The 18,342-nt window shown below is 48.3% G+C and overlaps 1 protein-coding gene across 1 annotated transcript in view; it reads left to right on the forward strand.

Moving 5' to 3' along the window:
* Nucleotides 1-504: 504 nt before the first annotated feature.
* The window catches only part of LOC311237921 (mitochondrial calcium uniporter regulator 1-like), a gene marked incomplete at its 5' end in the record, with an annotated part of 58,520 nt that continues 40,682 nt past the window's right edge, over nucleotides 505-18,342 (forward strand). Inside the window, one exon of the mRNA XM_084325896.1 lies at nucleotides 505-521. Within this exon, the coding sequence (XP_084182022.1) occupies nucleotides 505-521 (17 nt within the window). The remainder of the gene's footprint in view (nucleotides 522-18,342) is intronic.

Here is an 18,342-nt window from a genome sequence, read left to right on the forward strand (position 1 = left end):
AATGATTCTCTTAGCCTTGCCCTTGCAACGCTTGTTGTAAATGTTCTGGAGGGTGGGGAGCCCCCCTCCAATTGTGCGTTCGGCTGAACGTGTCACTCTTTGTAGTCTGCTTCGGTCTTGTGCAGTGCTATTCCCAAACCAGGAGGTGATGTTGCCAGTCAAGATGCTCTCTATTGTACATGAGTAGAAGTTCTTAAGGAGGACAGGCTGGAGGCCCAGTAGAGCTGGAGGCCCAGTAGAGCTGGAGGCCCGGTAGAGCTGGAGGCCCAGTAGAGCTGGAGGCCCAGGTAGAGCAGGCTGGAGGCCCAGTAGAGATGGAGGCCCAGTAGAGCTGGAGGCCCAGTATATATGGAGGCCCAGGTGCAGCTAGTGGCCCAGTAGAGCTGGAGGCCCAGGTGTAGCAGGCTGGAGGCCCAAGTCAGGCCAAAGTAAAAAATATATCTCTCAGGCAATAAGCCTCTGCTGCAGATCTAGGCTATAGACAAGCCACACTGCAGCAGTAAGATGGTTGTGATGGGCAGGTAAACAGGAGATTATTCTTCCAACTCTGGACTGGATTGATAGCAGGACTAGCAGAGCCAGCTAAGCTACTGCATGTCTTCCAGCTCTTGGCTAATTGCTATAAGAGCCAGCTAGGCTAGGCTACTGCTAACAAGCAAGAGCACAATTTCAGAAAGTTCCCAAAAACAGTATAAGTAGTCCACAGTTAAAGCAGATTAAATAAAACAGACCTTTTCAACTGGCAGTACAATTCCATGTTAAAAATCCATAAAAATTCAATAAAATCCAATAAAATCCAACAAACTGTTCAGGAGCTGTCATTTCACACAGCTATCACGGCAGCCATTTTGTTTTTAGGGAGGGGCTTGACTCAGCCCGCAGAACATGGACTTCTTTATTTCTGACTCATCATGGTTCGCATCCCGCGGTGTTGAGATAGGCCACTTCTCCTCCGGGAGTCTGAGGAACTCTGGGCCATCACTGTATGAGTTGGGACGGGTGAGGTCGGCTAGGGACATCCCCCGTGTGATGACATCCGCCGGGTTCTGCTTGGTGTCAACATATCTCCAACATTCTGCTCCTATCAGGTCTTGGATTTCCGATACTCGGACTCCTACGAACACTTTGTACCGGCAAGAGGCGGACTGGATCCAGGTGATCACGGTCATAGAGTCTGACCATAGGATGATCTCACGCACCGGTATGGTGAGTTCATTTTGCACCATTTTGGCAAGTTGTGCGCCTACCAGGGCTGTGCAGAGCTCCAGTCGCGGAATCGACTGCTGCTTGTGGGGAGCAATCCTCGAACGGGCCAGGACAAAGGCTATGTGGACTTCTCCTCCCTCTTCTCGAGCTCTCAGGTAGGCCACTGATCCGTACGCCACTTCCGAGGCGTCGCTGAAGACATGCAGGTCTATCTGACACGTCTCCAAGGACATGTTAGGAGGGAAGTAGCTCCGCGGGATGGCAACCTCGCGGAGTAAGACAAGTTCATCCTCCCACTCTCTCCATGTGGTGGCTAGGTGCTCGGGTATGGGGTCATCCCAGCCCTGCTCCTTGGCCCACAGTTCTCTCACCAGCATCTTCGCCCGGGTGGTGTAGGGGAGAATGCACCCCATAGGGTCGTACTGGCTGGCGAGTGTTCGGTACACACTCCGCCGAGTGGTCAGTCTAGTCATGGACGCCTCCTGGTCCGTCCTCAGAGGCGTGTGCCGGTAGTGAAGCGAGTCCGTTTTAAAGTGCCAGACGAGACCCAGAGTCATCTCTTGCGCTTCGCCTGGGGTGTGCGTCATCCAGGTCTCGCTGCTAGCGGCCTTCGTCTCTGGAGGGAGGTGCCGGAGGACTTGAGGGTCGCTACTGGCCCACTGTCGGAGGTCGAATCCACCTTTGGCTAGCGAAGCCCGTAGCTTCATCATGATGCTCTCTGCTTCTTCTGGTGTGGATACGCTCTGTAGACAGTTGTCCACGTAGAAACATCGTTCAACGCTGTGTCGGACATCATCGTCAGCTCCGGGGTCTTCGGCCACGTGCTTCTGTAACGCGAACGTGGCACAGCACAGGCTGCAGGTGGTGCCGAAGGGGAGTACCTCCCATTGGTATATCGAGGGTTGTTCATCGTCGAGCCTCTCCCTCCACAGAAACCTCAGTAAAGGCTTGTCTTCCTCCATCAGCCGGACTTGTAAGAACATCCCCTTGATGTCGCCGCTGATGGCCACTTTGTCCTGATGAAAACGTATCAGGACGCCGAGGAGGGAGGGTCCAAGTGTGGGACCGGGCAGGAGTAGGCTATTCAGGTTCTGCTGTCCAATCTGATGACTGCAATTGAACACAATGCGTTTTTTTCCGTTGTGTGTGACCTTGTGGTGGGGCACGTACCAGGACTCTGTCGTCCCTTCTGCCTCGTGGTCATCGATTTTCTTTATGTGGCCGGCCGTTACCAGCTTCTCGATCTCGGCGCGATAGATCGCCGCTTGCTGTAGGTTCTTGGCGAGGCGCCGCTCAGTGCTCTGTAGGTAGTGGTGCGTCGCTCCCTTAGGCACGTGCAGAGTGGGCATCCCTTCTCGCCTCAAGAGTGGGGTCGCGTATCTTAGCACTCCGTCGACCTCGACCCTAGTAGTCTTCTGCTCTAGTAGAGCGATGGCATACTTGTCCTCCTTGGACCGAACCATCTTGCGTTCGTTCTTGAATGGCAGCGCATCTAGCATCCATAACCTCTCAACGTGCTGTAGGAGAGTGGGGTCTGTGTCGCTCGCCTTGGTGTAAAGGCAGCGTGTAGACGTTGGTCGGCTGGAAGGCCCGGAGAGGGGGCCCTGGAGCGTCCACCCCAGCCAGGTCTTAACCGCGGCTGGGCATCCTCTGGGTCCGATGTGGACCGCGTCAGTAGGGACAATGAGGTCCGCGTGGTCGGACCCAATGAGTAGGGTCGGTGTGGCGCCGCTGATAGGCGGTATGGGCAGTTGGCGCAGGTGGTCGTACTTTTCCCTCAACTGTGAGATGGGGTAATCGTAGCGTGACAAGCCTATGTCGTAGCTCGTGAACGCCTTGCTGATGGCGTACCGCTTCTCAGGCTGGTCGATCGCTGCAATGGTGAACAAGACACTTTCACCTTTGATTGTCTTTAAGTCTCGAGGAATGGTACGGAGAGTCATGGTCTCCTCGGGACCCCGCAGGTCCAACTGGGTCGCGGCGGAGGCGAGGAGGAGTGTCTTCTCCGACCCGTCGTCAAGGACGGCGTAGGTGTCGAGTACTTTGTCCCCGTGACTAAGGAGTACTCGGACCACCTTGAGGAGCACTCTGGAACTCCCACTCTTCGCGGGGTCGATGTAGAGTACGTCTGCTCCCGAGTTGATCGGTGGAGCTGGGTTCCGCTTGTTGCTCTCGTGCAGTGCTTCGAGGTGAGCGCCGTCACACTTGCCACATTTCTTCTTAAGGCGACATTCTGCTGCCATGTGGCCGCGCGCGCAGCCGAAGCAGCGGCGGTTAGCCTTAATCCACTGACTTACTTCGGCACTGTGACAGCCAGTGTTCGCTGTCACAGTATTGACATGCGATCTTCCACTTCCCCTTGGAGGGGGGGTTGTGACTCTTCTGCCGTGACACCGACTCGGCCTGGTGCATCACTGTGATGGGCCTGCTTTGGTCTTTAGCCCTCCTCTGTCCCTCTTTAAGGTTCGAGCCACCCCATGCGAAGGTGTCAATCCTTAGGCTGCTAACCTCCCTGGCGAGGAAGTCAGCAAGATCCAGCAGTGACTGCTCTGGGGCATTCGGGTCACGGTAGTTTCGTTGCCGCCGAAAACGTTCTTGGCGGAATGGGGGGAGCTTCTCTAATATGCGCTCCACGTTGGAGTTGGCGTACAGCTCGTACATCCCCTTCTCTCGTTGGGACCCGAGCATCCCTACTAGGGACTGTACTTTGACGGATAGGTCATCCAGGGCTCGGTTGTCTTTAGCCGGGGGGAGGCGTTCGATCTCATGTATCTCCTGAATGACATAATCCCACGTACGTCCGTAACGTCCGTCGAGGGCAGCCAGGGCGTCAGAATAGGGAGTTCGTGAATTGGAGTATGCCAGCGCAATGTTGTGTGCTCTAGTTACCTTGAGATGCTTAAGGAGGATGGCGTACTTGTATGGCTCGTCCTGTACTCCTGACATGATTGTCTCTAGGCACATACGCAACTCGGTATACTGCGCTCGGTCTTCTCTTGTGAAGTCTGGGAATGTGGGGGTCCCAATGTAGGGTGCCATAGAGGGCTGTGACACTGACACGCATTGGGGGAGGGGCGTTCTCGGCGAGTCTCCCGGTCCGTTGGGACATTGGTTCGTGCTGGGCGGGAACCAGGGGCTGGGTTGCCAGGGTCTAGTCCTCAGTGCCGTTTGGTGCTCTAACTCCCCACTGGGACGTGTTGGGGGTTCATGACGCAGTGTGTCGTGACTGAAACCGGGGCTGCGCTCTGCCTCCTGGTCTGAGATGGAGTAGTGCGGGTGGGCCCTCTGCCCTCCCTCGTCCTCAGTCAGGCTCTGTAGTCGCTCGGCTAGCTGCTCTGCAACGTAAGCAGGTTCTTCCCTTAGGCGGGGTCCCATGTAGCTTCGTCGGGGAGGGGAGGGGGGAGGGTGCCCTCGACCCTTGGCGTGATGATCTCCGGGAGCTCCGGGTGGAAGAATGGGGAGTTACATTCTGGAGCGCTTGCGCCATCATTTGTGCTTGTAGGCGGTCTCGTTCTGCCTCGCGCTGCGCATTGACGCGGTCTCGCTCCATGTTTTCTTCAGCCTGGAGGCGCCTCTCTTCCACTCTGAGATGTTCGCGCTCACTCTCTCGTTGCGCCTGGAGGCGTTCACTCTCACTCTCTCGTTGCGCCTGGAGGCGGTCCCTTTCCGCCGCGGCGGTTATCGTGGCGATCAGGACTTGCGCTAGCCTCCTATCGGCCCCGCTTGGGGATGACACTGATGACCTTGATTCGGAGCTGCCTGGGCTGGGCGGCGACCTGGTCTTCTCACACGCTCCGAGGTCCATCTCGGGGGCGCGGTACTCTGTGGGTCTAGTCAAGTCATGCCTCGCTTGTCCCCCCCGGTAAGCTAAGTTAGTTTCACTTAAACTAGCTTGGGTCTCTACATCTAGGGTTGACTCCTCTGTAAGGTTGGGCATGCTTGAGCTACCAATGTTATCCCTGCTTAGCATCCTCTTGGATAAGCTATGAGGTAAATCTACAGCGTAGCCCCCCAGGTAGGGAGGGGGCTGACGCTGGCGCCTAGGGCGCTCTAATGGGGAGATCTGGTTGGGGAGTGTCCGCCGCTGGCCATATTATCACTGATATTATCACTGATACCTCCGGCTCGAAGGACCAATTGTAGCTAAGGTGCTACACAACCCTGACTGTATTTAAAGGATAGGTTCGACCACTACTAAATATTAATTAGCCAGACATTAAATGTACACAAAATGGCGGACACTCTATTAACTGCGAGGGGACAGTGATACAAAGTTCCAATAATCACTTTAATATTAAAGTCAAACATACATATTATATATCACAGATCTCCGGTTACTAATATAATGTCAATGCAACAATGTCCGTGGTAAGTATAGTTCCTAAACTACTGGTACCGGACCGTTGGAGCTCTGAATGGAGGGAGACGGAACGAACAGCAGAGAGCTGCAGACCACTGTGGTATAATCCTGTCGTCGCTGGATAGGGGGTCTTGTACGGACCTGGTTCCTGTATTCCAAACGCCCGATGGCAGATTTAATAGCTAATATTCCAAACGCCCGATGGCATGGTCACTAGCTAGTTAGCCCTTTTATGCTAAGGCTAACCCGCATGTAGTCAGTAATAGGTAGTTGAATCCAGAACGCCGCTGGGTTCAGCCCAAAGTCTCTCAACGTTACTTTCTTATTTGCCCGTCTGCAAATCTATAGAGATTATTATTTACTTCACTTCGCTCAAACCAAGTCACTCTGCTCTTCAAATGGTGGCTCGACAATATTGTTGTTGTATCTAACTAGCCGTCCAGCTCTCTATCAAGATACGTTTTTGCTCTCACACACTATGCCCGGGCATGTCCTAAACCCCAGCGCATGCGCTCACGCTATCTACAGGTGCATGCGCGCGCGCCTACGGCGTTAAGAATGGAACATATGCAAAGAGGCGAATGATAAATACTGTTAGGTAAATAGACGACATGAAATATATATCTTATATACATAAACAATATATAAGGTATACAAAATAATAAACGTGGCCTTTATGTGTTAATCTGGACCTTCAGAACAACTATACTATCTACTATGTACTAGGTGTAATGGGAAATATTAAAGGACTAAACGATGAGCCGTTTACAAATCATTCTGAGTCATTATTAATAATAATAGGAAAGTTTATTTCACCGTGGCCACAAATGAAAGGACAGCCTACAGTCAGAGACAACATGTTAACACATTAGCGTCTGACTGACCTAGAGCGCTGTTCAGACATATGTTAAATACACAGTTGTCAGTCATAACATAATATCAGATATGATGATGAAGGTAAACAAAAATGGTTCTCAGTCACTGGGAACAACAACAAAGAAGTTATGGCGGGGGGGATGTCGGAGTGTTCTTAAAGAGACATACACACATTAACCAGTCAAGCTGGTCACACTGAAAGTCACGCTGTATAACATGATGTCTCAACACAGATCTATAAGAACATGATAATATATTCCACGACAACTCCCCCGTTTGATAATTAATCACAATCATTATCACTTCATAAAGACAACAAAAAATATTATCATCCTCAAACCAAAAATAACACAAATTATAATAACTCAGCACAAACTATTTTTATTATCTAAAAACAAAAGGTCCTCTGGATTGACCCTGTGTCATGTGCAAAAGAGAAGTTGCCATAACAGCCAACCATCATTAGTGTCTCTTTGCAAATGTCCAGACGTGGTCGAAGGACTCAATAGTACAGTCCAGTCTCTGGTTTTGTCAAGGCCATATTTCTCCCACCACCAAGCTGAAAAATAGAATCACAAAAAAAAACAGGAGAGTATCTCGCCAAAAAGAGCATTTCCCATACAAACTTATTCAAAACAAACAATTCCCATAAAACTCTTTCAGTAGCGAAGAACAGACAACAGCAAGAAACAAAAACTAAATTTGCAGACTCTTCACAAAGAATGAAATATAATCTCAGGGAAGTCACACATAACCCAAGTTTACCATTGCAATGTACAGCACATTCAAAAACATCTTCATTCTGAACCAAGTTCAGTACATTATTACCTAATATCTCTTAGGATGATACCGTAATATCTGTATATGTTTTGGTTCAAACTTGCCTCATTTATCATCTGTGACGAATCCCGGAACGGTCTCTCCTCCTTCCTCTGCCCGCAGTCCAAACACCCCCCCTCTGCAGTCCATGGCTCCGATGCAAGGAGCGGCCCGGTGAATGGCCCCGACCGGCTGGCTTAGATCTTTGTCATCAGTTGATGCCCACTGAGTCTGGTCGAAAGCCTGATGGAAGCCGTCTCTTAGATCTCTATCTCTGGACCACCGATAATATCAGGCTGGGGTCAGCTGTCAGTTGATGTTCTTAGCGTCCCATCAGCTGGGTGTATGCGTTCACCAGCCGATAGGCCTAGTTCTGCAGCAGACTGGGACAGCTTACTTTCTCAGAAATCAGTTCAGTAGAATAGCTGTGCTAGAGCAGTGGGCCCCAGCTTCCTCTCAGTGGTCAGCTGTCAGCAGTGTCCTAGCTGCGTCCCATCAGCTGGGTGGGTATTTGGACCGGCACAAGAGACTGAAGAGAGACACGCCCAGCGAGAACTCACACAAGAAAAAGAGAGAGAGAGAGAGAGAGAGAGAGAGAGAGAGAGAGAGAGAGAGAGAGAGAGAGAGAGAGAGAGAGAAATAAAAAATAAAAACCTGTCCGGTAACATTTCAACTCAGCTCCAATGAGCAGGGCAGTTTCCCAGGTCATGACAACAAAAACAAATGTCCCCTAGACCGTCGTTGGCCAAAAAACAAACCATATATATATATATATATATATATATATATATATATATTAGTGCTGTCAAACGATTAAAATATTTAACTCGATTAATCGCATGATTGTCCATAGTTAACTCGCGATTAATCGCAAATTAATTGCATTTTTTTTCTTTTTTTACCTTAAACAGATCTTTTTCAAGTTCCAAGTTTTAATACTCTTATCAACATGCAAGTCAACAAATGCTTGCTTTGTGCAGCCATTTAACACAAAAGGATGACCCTCATGCATTGCAAATTTGCATCAAATTCAAAACAGAGTGATGCACAAAATAACTTAAAAGAAAATAATAATTTAAAACAATGAATAAAGTGTGCATGAAATAATAGGGGAAAGAAAACGTTAGGAACTTGTTACATTCACACACACAAGGGCTGATTAATCACACACCCCCCTCTCTCCCTCACACACACACTCTCCCAGCTCTTTTTCTCTTTTGCCCCTTCCTCATCTCTCTCACCCCCCTCTCTCTCTATATCTCACTCACACACACACACACACACACACACACACACACACTTCAGAAACAAACATAGTATCAATGAGAGCATCAATAATACACCTGAGTGAAGTCTAGTAAAAAAAAAAAAAATGTTTTTTTTTTTTTTTTTTTTAGTTAATCTTGAGTTAAAAAAATTAGTGGCATTAATAGAATCGGGAGTTAACGCGATATTAACGCGATATATTTGACAGCCTTAATATATATATACATATTATTGAACCATGACACATTCCCAGTGACCCGATGTGGCCCGACAGTATAATGTACAAGTTAACATCTTTTGCAGTTAACATCTTTTGCTTTGAAATCAAATAACAATCTCACAATGCAATGTCCCCTCTACAAATATATTTGCTTTTCCCCAAGACTTATCTAATTGCAGATTGCTATCAAACTGTATTTGATCATCAATATAATGCATTTGGGGCTATAAATCACATTCTGGAGAATTCTGCAGAAAACGATAAAAACATACTTATACTTTAGACCGTATTTTAGTATGAATATGTGAATGAAAAAGTATAACGCTGCTACACCCTGAACAATAGAGACTTGACGTTGAATGGGCCATAGTAATGTCAATTTAGCCATACAATTAAAAAAATTATAGCCCTGCAAAGAAGGGGAACTTCTCCATAGACAAATAGAGCTGGCGTGGGATGGTTTATTGTGAATATAAGCCTGGCGACCAAAGTGTTAAAGCGTAAAAAAAAAAAAAAAATTTTTGCTCGTTATCACATTCCTTTCCTCCAAATCATACAGTGCAGCAATGTTGCTCTGAAACGTTGCCAAACAGTACAAAAGCCATCTCGACCCGTGTATGGTATCCCAGTAAAAAAAAATTAAAAATAAAACATGACAGTCTTAAAACCTGACATCCTTGAACCTGTACCAAAACAAATAGATCAGAGGACTCTTATTGGAGATTGTCTGGTGTATTAATCAACCTGACTGTTTGTGTGAGTGTCATACAAAACAAAAATTCAACAGGTTTTAAGTAGGGCTGTCAGTTTATCGCGTTAATTAGATTAATTAATTACACAGCAAATTATCGCGTTATGAAAATTGACGCAAAATTAATTACAGCCGACCTATATTTACTTTAGACAAGTGGCAAATCGGTGCGCTTTTATTTTGAAATCCACGCTTGAGTTGGGCGTATTAAACTTGGCCCATTGAATGACCCGTAGCCTACTTGATCGTCACTTCACACATGCGTCGTCTATCAAACAAAACAAACACACAAAGGAATTAGCTCAGCTGGAACAAGATGTCAGCATCACCCGAGGCGATACTCCTGGGACCTATGAACGGCAAGTTCAAATTCAAAAAGAATATAGATGGGACAGTAAACAAGACCATTGTAATATGTAGCTTATGTCAAAAAGAATTTGCGTATCACCGAAGCTGCTCTAGTCTAACGTATCACATGAACGCTAAACATGTCCAGGCAAGTTGTTCGAGCAGCTCCAGTGTAGCTAACGTTAGCTCCAGAGCAACTCGCACGCTTCGTCAAACCACTCTTGGAGAATTACCGTTAGGCAAACGGTTGAGTAAATCCACCACAGACAAACTAACCAACAGCGTTGCGAAGTGGATAGCAAAATCTTGTAGGCCAATAGCTATAGTGGAAGATAAGGGTTTAGCGGAGTCATTTCGAATAGCGTCGTCTGACCCAAATTACAAGCTACCCTCGAGAGCTACAGTGATGAAAAGGATCCACAACATGGATGACACAGAGAGGGAGGCGAGGGAAGAAGTGTTGGCACGGGCTGGCCCAATGGCCCTAACGGGTGATCACTGGACGTCGGTGGGCAATCATAATTATTTGGGTGTAACAGTGCACTTGATCGATACTGAGTGGAAACTGCAATCATTTGCATTAACGGTGACCAAAACTGTGGGCCGCCATTTCGCCGATGCGTGTGCTGAACAGTTCAACACAGTAATAGAGGAGTGGAATATAAAAGATAAAGTCACATCTATTGGGACTGATTCCGCCCGTAATATGATAGCAGCAGCGCGCTATATGCCGTTCCAGCACATGCCATGTGCTGCACACGTGCTGCAAAGAACCATCACAGTCTCCCTTGAGGACAGAAGCCTCGACGCCACCCTGGCAAAGTGCCGCAAGATTGTAGGCCACTTCAAGCACAGCCCTGCCAGTACAGAAGAACTGCAGCAGCAGCAGACTGCCCTCGGACAAGCAAGAGAGCCCATGATACAAGATGTATCCACAAGGTGAGACTGTTTAACTACCTGTTGTAGGCTTAGGGTACATTTAGTGTGTGTGTGTGTGTGTGTGTTTATTTCTTTGTGTTCTGTACAATTGCATCATGCTGCATTAACAACCCCCAGTGGGACTAATAGTTATTTTATTGAATTGGAAGGTGGAATTCGACACTGGCCATGATCTCACGGTACCTGAGGAACCAGGAGGCTGTGACTGCCACTTTGGCCCAACAGAACCACAAGCTGTCCATGCTGACCCCCACAGAGTGTGACAAACTGAAGAAGCTGGAGCTTGTACTTGAGCCCTGCAGGTAAGTGTCTCTCCCTCTCTCTCTCCCCCCATACACCCCCCTCCTCTCTCTCTCTCCCCCATACACACACCTCACACCCCACTCTCTCTCCCCCCATACACCCCCCTCCTCTCTCTCTCTCCCCCATACACACACCTCACACCCCACTCTCTCTCTCCCATACACACACCTCACCCCCCCCTCTCTCCCCCATACACACACCTATCTCTCTCCCATACACACACCTCACCCCCCCATCTCTCCCCCATACACACACATATCTCTCTCCCATACACACACCTCACCCCCCCCTCTCTCCCCCATACACACACCTATCTCCATCTCATACACACACCTTCACCTCTTTCTCTCTCGCTCTCTTGTTTCACTGCAGGTATGTGACTGAGCTCCTTGGAGGGGAAACCTACGTCTCATGCTCTGTGGTGCTCCCCGCACTCTGCCACCTAAACCGCATCATGGACCTCAACGAGGAGGATCCGGGCTACATGGTAAAGTTCAAGGCCAGCTTCACGAAGGACCTGGACGCACGCAAAGCGACCCTCAACAACAGATGGCTGAAGCTGGCTACAGCCCTCGACCCGCGATTCAAGGACTTGAATAGCGTACCAAAGGACGAGAGGGATGAGGTGTGTGTGTGAATGAGAAGACCAGTGTTAAGTCCTTAGGCTGTCATGAAAAGTCCTATGCAACTAATTAATTGTCCCTCTTATTAGGTGTGGACCTGGCTTAAAGAGATGCTGCCAGGACCAGAAGCAGACCAAGCTGCTCCACAAGCCACAGAGGACGAGCCACCAGCGAAGAGGACCCTCCTCCTGCTGTCTTCAGACTCTGATTCAGATGAAGTCAGGGTACTGTCAGGACAATTAGACCTCTACAAAGCTGAGCCCAGCATCGGAATGAATGACTGTCCACTGGAGTGGTGGGCAGCTCACGCAAAAGCCTATGGACAGCTGTCTCCTCTTGCTCGCAAATATCTGGCTACTCCTGCCACCTCTGTGCCATGTGAGAGGCTATTTTCACTTGCAGGTCACATAGTCCAAAAGAAGAGGGCAGCCTTACTCTCAGACAATGTAAACAAGCTTGTTTGTCTTAGCAATTGGCTCAAGGAATAGATTTGTCATGCATACAGTAGACCCTGCACTAGACCCTGCAGTCATGCCCCAGACCCTGTAGTAGACCCTGTAGTCATGCCCCCAGAAACTGTAGTAGACCCTGTAGTCATGTCCCCAGACACTGTACTAGACCCTGTAGTCATGCCCCCAGACACTGTAGTAGACCATGCCCCCAGACACTGTACTATACCCTGTAGTCATGCCCCCAGACACTGTAGTAGACCCTGTAGTCATGCCCCCAGACACTGTAGTAGACCATGCCCCCAGACACTGTACTAGACCCTGTAGTCATGCCCCCAGACCCTGCACTAGACCCTGTAGTCATGCCCCCAGACACTGTAGTAGACCCTGTAGTCATGCCCCCAGACACTGTACTAGACCCTGTAGTCATGCCCCCAGACACTGTAGTAGACCCTGTAGTCATGCCCCCAGACACTGTACTAGACCCTGTAGTCATGCCCCCAGACACTGTAGTAGACCCTGTAGTCATGCCCCCAGACACTGTACTAGACCCTGTAGTCATGCCCCCAGACACTGTACTAGACCCTGTAGTCATGCCCCCAGACACTGTAGTAGACCATGCCCCCAGACACTGTACTAGACCCTGTAGTCATGCCCCCAGACCCTGCACTAGACCCTGTAGTCATGCCCCCAGACACTGTAGTAGACCCTGTAGTCATGCCCCCAGACACTGTACTAGACCCTGTAGTCATGCCCCCAGACACTGTAGTAGACCCTATAGTCATGCCCCCAGACACTGTACTAGACCCTGTAGTCATGCCCCCAGACACTGTAGTAGACCCTGTAGTCATGCCCCCAGGCACTGTAGTAGACCCTGTAGTCATGCCCCCAGACACTGTACTAGACCCTGTAGTCATGCCCCCAGACACTGTACTAGACCCTGTAGTCATGCCCCCAGACACTGTACTAGACCCTGTAGTCATGCCCCCAGACACTGTAGTAGACCCTGTAGTCATGCCCCCAGACACTGTAGTAGACCCTGTAGTCATGCCCCCAGACACTGTACTAGACCCTGTAGTCATGCCCCCAGACACTGTACTAGACCCTGTAGTCATGCCCCCAGACACTGTAGTAGACCCTGTAGTCATGCCCCCAGACACTGTAGTAGACACTGTACTAGACTCTGTAGTCATGCCCCCAGACACTGTAGCTTGCTGTGGGCTGTTTTGATTTTTGAGGATACTGTAGCTTAGTGTAAACTGTTATTGGCTGTATCAGCAACAAATGTTACCTTATTGAGAGGTATGTTTTCATTCATTTTATTTTATTCAATTTAATAAAATTGATTTCTAAAGCATTCTTCACTTGCAGGTCACATAGTCCAAAAGAAGAGGGCAGCCTTACACTCAGACAATTTTATTTTATTCAATTTAATAAAATTGATTTCTAAAGCATTCTTCACTTGCAGGTCACATAGTCCAAAAGAAGAGGGCAGCCTTAGGCAGAGGTTACACCGTGCGCCTGAGTCACACTTTCGTTTTTTTTCGTTTTTGTCAGCCAAGCACACTGATGTAGTACACTGCCAAAGCAGTAGGTGGCAGTAGGTGGCAAACATGAAGGCAATTTCAACCAATCAGAACGAATGTGCCAATACACTTCCTGGTGGAAGCTCCAGCAAAGAAATGTCAATAAGGCAGGCGCCTATGCCGCGCCACCATCTTGCTTGCTCACTCAATGCAGCAATTCTTTTTTCAGCAAAGCCTAATAAAAGTGCAATAAACAAAACGGATACATTCACTGTGTGTTCTGCCTGTCATTTGTTGATGAAACAAAACTAACATCAACACAAGTGACCACCAAGAGCAGATAGTTTAGTCTAAAAACGATCGGTAGCATTGTTAGCTGCATGCTAACGTCAATGGAGTATGCCATTATAACAATATAGCATTGTGGCTAGAAGCTAACGTTAGCTCACGCTACTTAGCCAGCACGAAACTGATGATATCGCGAGCTATCAGTAGTTAGATAACATTAGAGACAACGCTGTGTGTATTAAACAAAGGTGAATAGATGACTGGGCCATTTTGTTTAATGCTTGTTAAGTTGAAAGAGGAACTCTGAGCTAACAGGGTCTGAATCCTGATAGCTCACGTTAGCCAGCTCATGCAATCGGTAATGCTAGCAGAATGAATGGATGTAAACTTTATTTAACATATTGCATATGGGTACAATACAATACGGCTCAATACAAACAATTGTTAAGGGAATGCAGACTGTTGTAGCTTGGACTGGGGTCCTTATAACAATAACTTGACAACACATGGTAGCTGAAGCTATTTGGGACACGGAGCTCTGTCCCAAACACACACACTGTACACAGGAAGGGCACGCAGATGGTATCTACTGCGCATGGGCGTTTTCGCAACAACTGCTCCGTGCTGACTACAAACGCAAACACAATTTTGCGTTTCAGCCGTATCCACAAAAAAACGCCAAAAAACGCGTTTCTGTGTAGATAGGACATGATACGTCGTCAAAAACGTATAAAAAAACGCCAGGAATACACTAGTCTAACCTCAGCCTTACACTCAGACAATGTAAACAAGCTGAAGCTTGTTTGTCTTAGCAATTGGCTCAAGGAATAGATGTCATGCATACAGTAGACCCTGTAGTAGACCCTGCACTAGACCCTGATTTTTGAGGATACTGTAGCTTAGTGTAAACTGTTATTGGCTGTATCGGCAACAAATGTTACCTTATTGAGAGGTATGTTTTCATTCATTTTATTTATTTATTCAATTTAATAGAATTGATTTCTAAAGCATTCTTCACTTGCAGGTCACATAGTCCAAAAAAAGAGGGCAGCCTTACACTCAGACAATGTAAACAAGCTGAAGCTTGTTTGTCTTAGCAATTGGCTCAAGGAATAGATGTCATGCATACAGTAGACCCTGTAGTAGACCCTGCACTAGACCCTGATTTTTGAGGATACTGTAGCTTAGTGTAAACTGTTATTGGCTGTATCGGCAACAAATGTTACCTTATTGAGAGGTATGTTTTCATTCATTTTATTTATTTATTCAATTTAATAGAATTGATTTCTAAAGCATTCTTCACTTGCAGGTCACATAGTCCAAAAAAAGAGGGCAGCCTTACACTCAGACAATGTAAACAAGCTGAAGCTTGTTTGTCTTAGCAATTGGCTCAAGGAATAGATGTCATGCATACAGTAGACCCTGTAGTAGACCCTGCACTAGATCCTGCAGTAGACCCTGCAGTAGACCCTGATTTGAGGATACTGTAGTGTAGCTGAGGGGTACAATTCCCTGACTGTATTGTTAGATATGATATTTAATACCACTACCTCATGTACTTTAACTTCTGGCCACCCAGTACAAGATATAAGTATGATGAACACTTTCCCACCTGATGAAACGAACCAACACAAATGGACCAAATCGAATATTTAATACAGCAAAGGGTGTATACAACATTCACTTAATTACATTTATGATTTGAAATGTTGCGTATGCACTTTTATGGCAAATGAGTATTCGTAGGTAAATCAACATTGAATGTCCAATCTCTGGTTGCGCAGGGAGTAAGTATACAACCTGGAATATTTAGGAAACGATAGCGATAGTACTTAAATGATTATAGCTGGATACACTAAGGGGGGGGGGGGGGTCCCGCTGGTTGTAAGACAGTAGGAGGGGGGGGGGTTAGAGAAGTCGCTGGCGGTATCCCATCTGGCCGACGGTGTCTTGGGAGAATCCAAAGTCTTAGACCCAGTGCCCACAGAACCTCGGGCCGCAGACGAATACAGCTGGACCCTCTGTGGAACGGTATCTGCCGGTCCACAACGGAGAGACGTGGTGCGACCTCACGTGTAGAGCGCCGCCTCACCTGTAGTCCTCTCCGGGGGGTAATTCCAACACTCGACAGTGTTGGCCTTTATCCATGGAATAATCAAAGCACATAAAGCATAATCCAAGAGCCGTGGAAGGCTCGCCGTCGTCGGGTAGAGTAATCCAATATACAGGTCCAGTCGTTCTTGACCCGGAGCTCCTCGGATGCAATCACCACTAGGGGTCTGACCAGCCTGGATAAGCGTCCAGATAACGTCAGGAACGATGGGGGTACTGATAACTGTAGAACTCGAACCGAACGATGCACCATACATAAATAGACTATTATTAGCTTAATAGAATACGTCCAACTCGACGGTATGGTGCCAAACTATGACCATTCAACTATTTAATCTACACGATATCTCAATGCCTATTCTGGGCCAAGTAGGCCCTACTACACCGCACATGCTTCGTGGGGAGGCTTTTGCGTCTGTCACTCTGTTGGAGGGTAAAGAACTGGACTAAAAGAAAGTTCTACTTTACGAGCGCCATATATATATGCGCTATGAACAAATAGTACCACACGTATTTCGCCCGGCATATTACTGCGCGGAACCGGGGGTTGCCTCGACATGTTAGGCGGCACGATTGAACTTGAACCTAGGGGTATGGCAACCTGGCGCCAGGTTCTCGTCCAATGGTAGAATGAAACTATTATGGGCTGTTTAGTAGAAACGGGGATATTCAATGCATATTGTACAAGGAATATACAGGGGATATCAAACGATATACAAATACAATTAAATATATATATATAAATAAATATACATATTCGGTTTAATCTGATCCTTCACAACAGCCGCCCCCTAATTAGTCCCACCTAATTAGCTAAGCAGAGACAGATTAACCGCACTGTCTTCCACTCAAGGTCCGCTGTAAGGTCAGTCAACTCACAAAGTCATAGGGTCATGGTCATCATCGATAGTATCTGGGAGTCGGGGCAGTTCTATGAGCCTCGCCACGGGCCGTGTGTAGGTGCGCCCTTGGACGAGTACTTCAGCTGCTCGGACCTTGCCATCGGCACCGGTGATCACTTTGCTTACGCGGCCAGCCGGCCACATAGCTCTGGGGAGTGACTGGTCAACTATCATGACGACTGTTCCTTCTGTCAAATTGTCTCTCTCTTTTACCCACTTCTGGCGGGTCTGTAGAGACGGTAGGTAGTGAAGTAGGAAGCTGCTCCAAAACTTGTCAGCTAGTACTTGGCTGTACCTCCACATTCTTCGGCCGTTCGCTTCTTCGGGCCTGTACATTGTCTGGGGTAGCGCGGGGTCCAGCCGCCCCATTAGGAGTGTGTTGGGGGTGACTGGGTCGACATCTGCTACATCACTGGAGACGTAACCGAGGGGCTTTGAGTTCAATACTCCCTCGATCTCCGTGAGGACTGTCATTAGGACTTCCTCTGCCACAGTCTGGGCTCCGAGTACGGCATACAGGGCTGTCTTTATAGAACGTACTTCTCGTTCCCAGGTTCCACCGAAGTGGGGTGCGTTCGGGGGATTAAACTGGAAGTCAACCTGGGCTGGAGCGAGGTGGGTCTTAAGTTCTGGGCCCATAGCTTGGAAGCTCTCTCTCAGCTCTCTTTCTCCGCCTTTGAAGTTGGTCCCGTGATCAGACAACAATGTAGACGGTTGTCCTTTCCGTGATATGAATCTCCGGAAGGCCATAAGGAATGAGTCTGTGCTCATGGTCGGAAGGAGCTCGATATGTATCGCTCTGGTGGTCATGCATTTGAATACAATACCCCACCGCTTCTCGGTGCCTCTTCCTCTCTTTATATACAACGGGCCAAAACAGTCCATGCCTGTGGAGTGGAATGGCTTGTCGCCGATTCGGAGGCGACAGGGGGGTAGGTCAGCCATCCGTGGTATGCTGGGCTGCGCGCGCCACTTACGGCAGTCTAGACAGGTTCGCTGGAAGCGCCGTACTGCTTCTCTCCCATGTAATATCCAATAACGACGTCTGATCTCCGCGAAGACTCTCTCTGCTCCTGCGTGGTGCACATCCTCGTCGTATTTCTTTATGATCAGCTCTGTGACCTTGTGTCGGCTGTTCAAGACGATCGGGTGCTTAATGTCATCTGGTAGATCGGGGGCTCTCCGCAGGCGACCACCCACTCTGATGACATTATGTGCGTCACTCTCTGGTGTCAGGTGAATCAGTCTGCTGTCTGATGGGACGGGGTTTCCTCCCTGTAGACAGTCTAGCTAATCGGGGAACGAGTCTCTCTGGGCTCGTTGTAGTAGAAGAAGTTCTGCTTCTTCGTAGTCA

The sequence above is a fragment of the Notolepis coatsorum genome (genome assembly GCF_963971535.1).
Source record: "Notolepis coatsorum genome assembly, chromosome: 12".
Lineage (NCBI taxonomy): Eukaryota > Metazoa > Chordata > Actinopteri > Aulopiformes > Paralepididae > Notolepis > Notolepis coatsorum.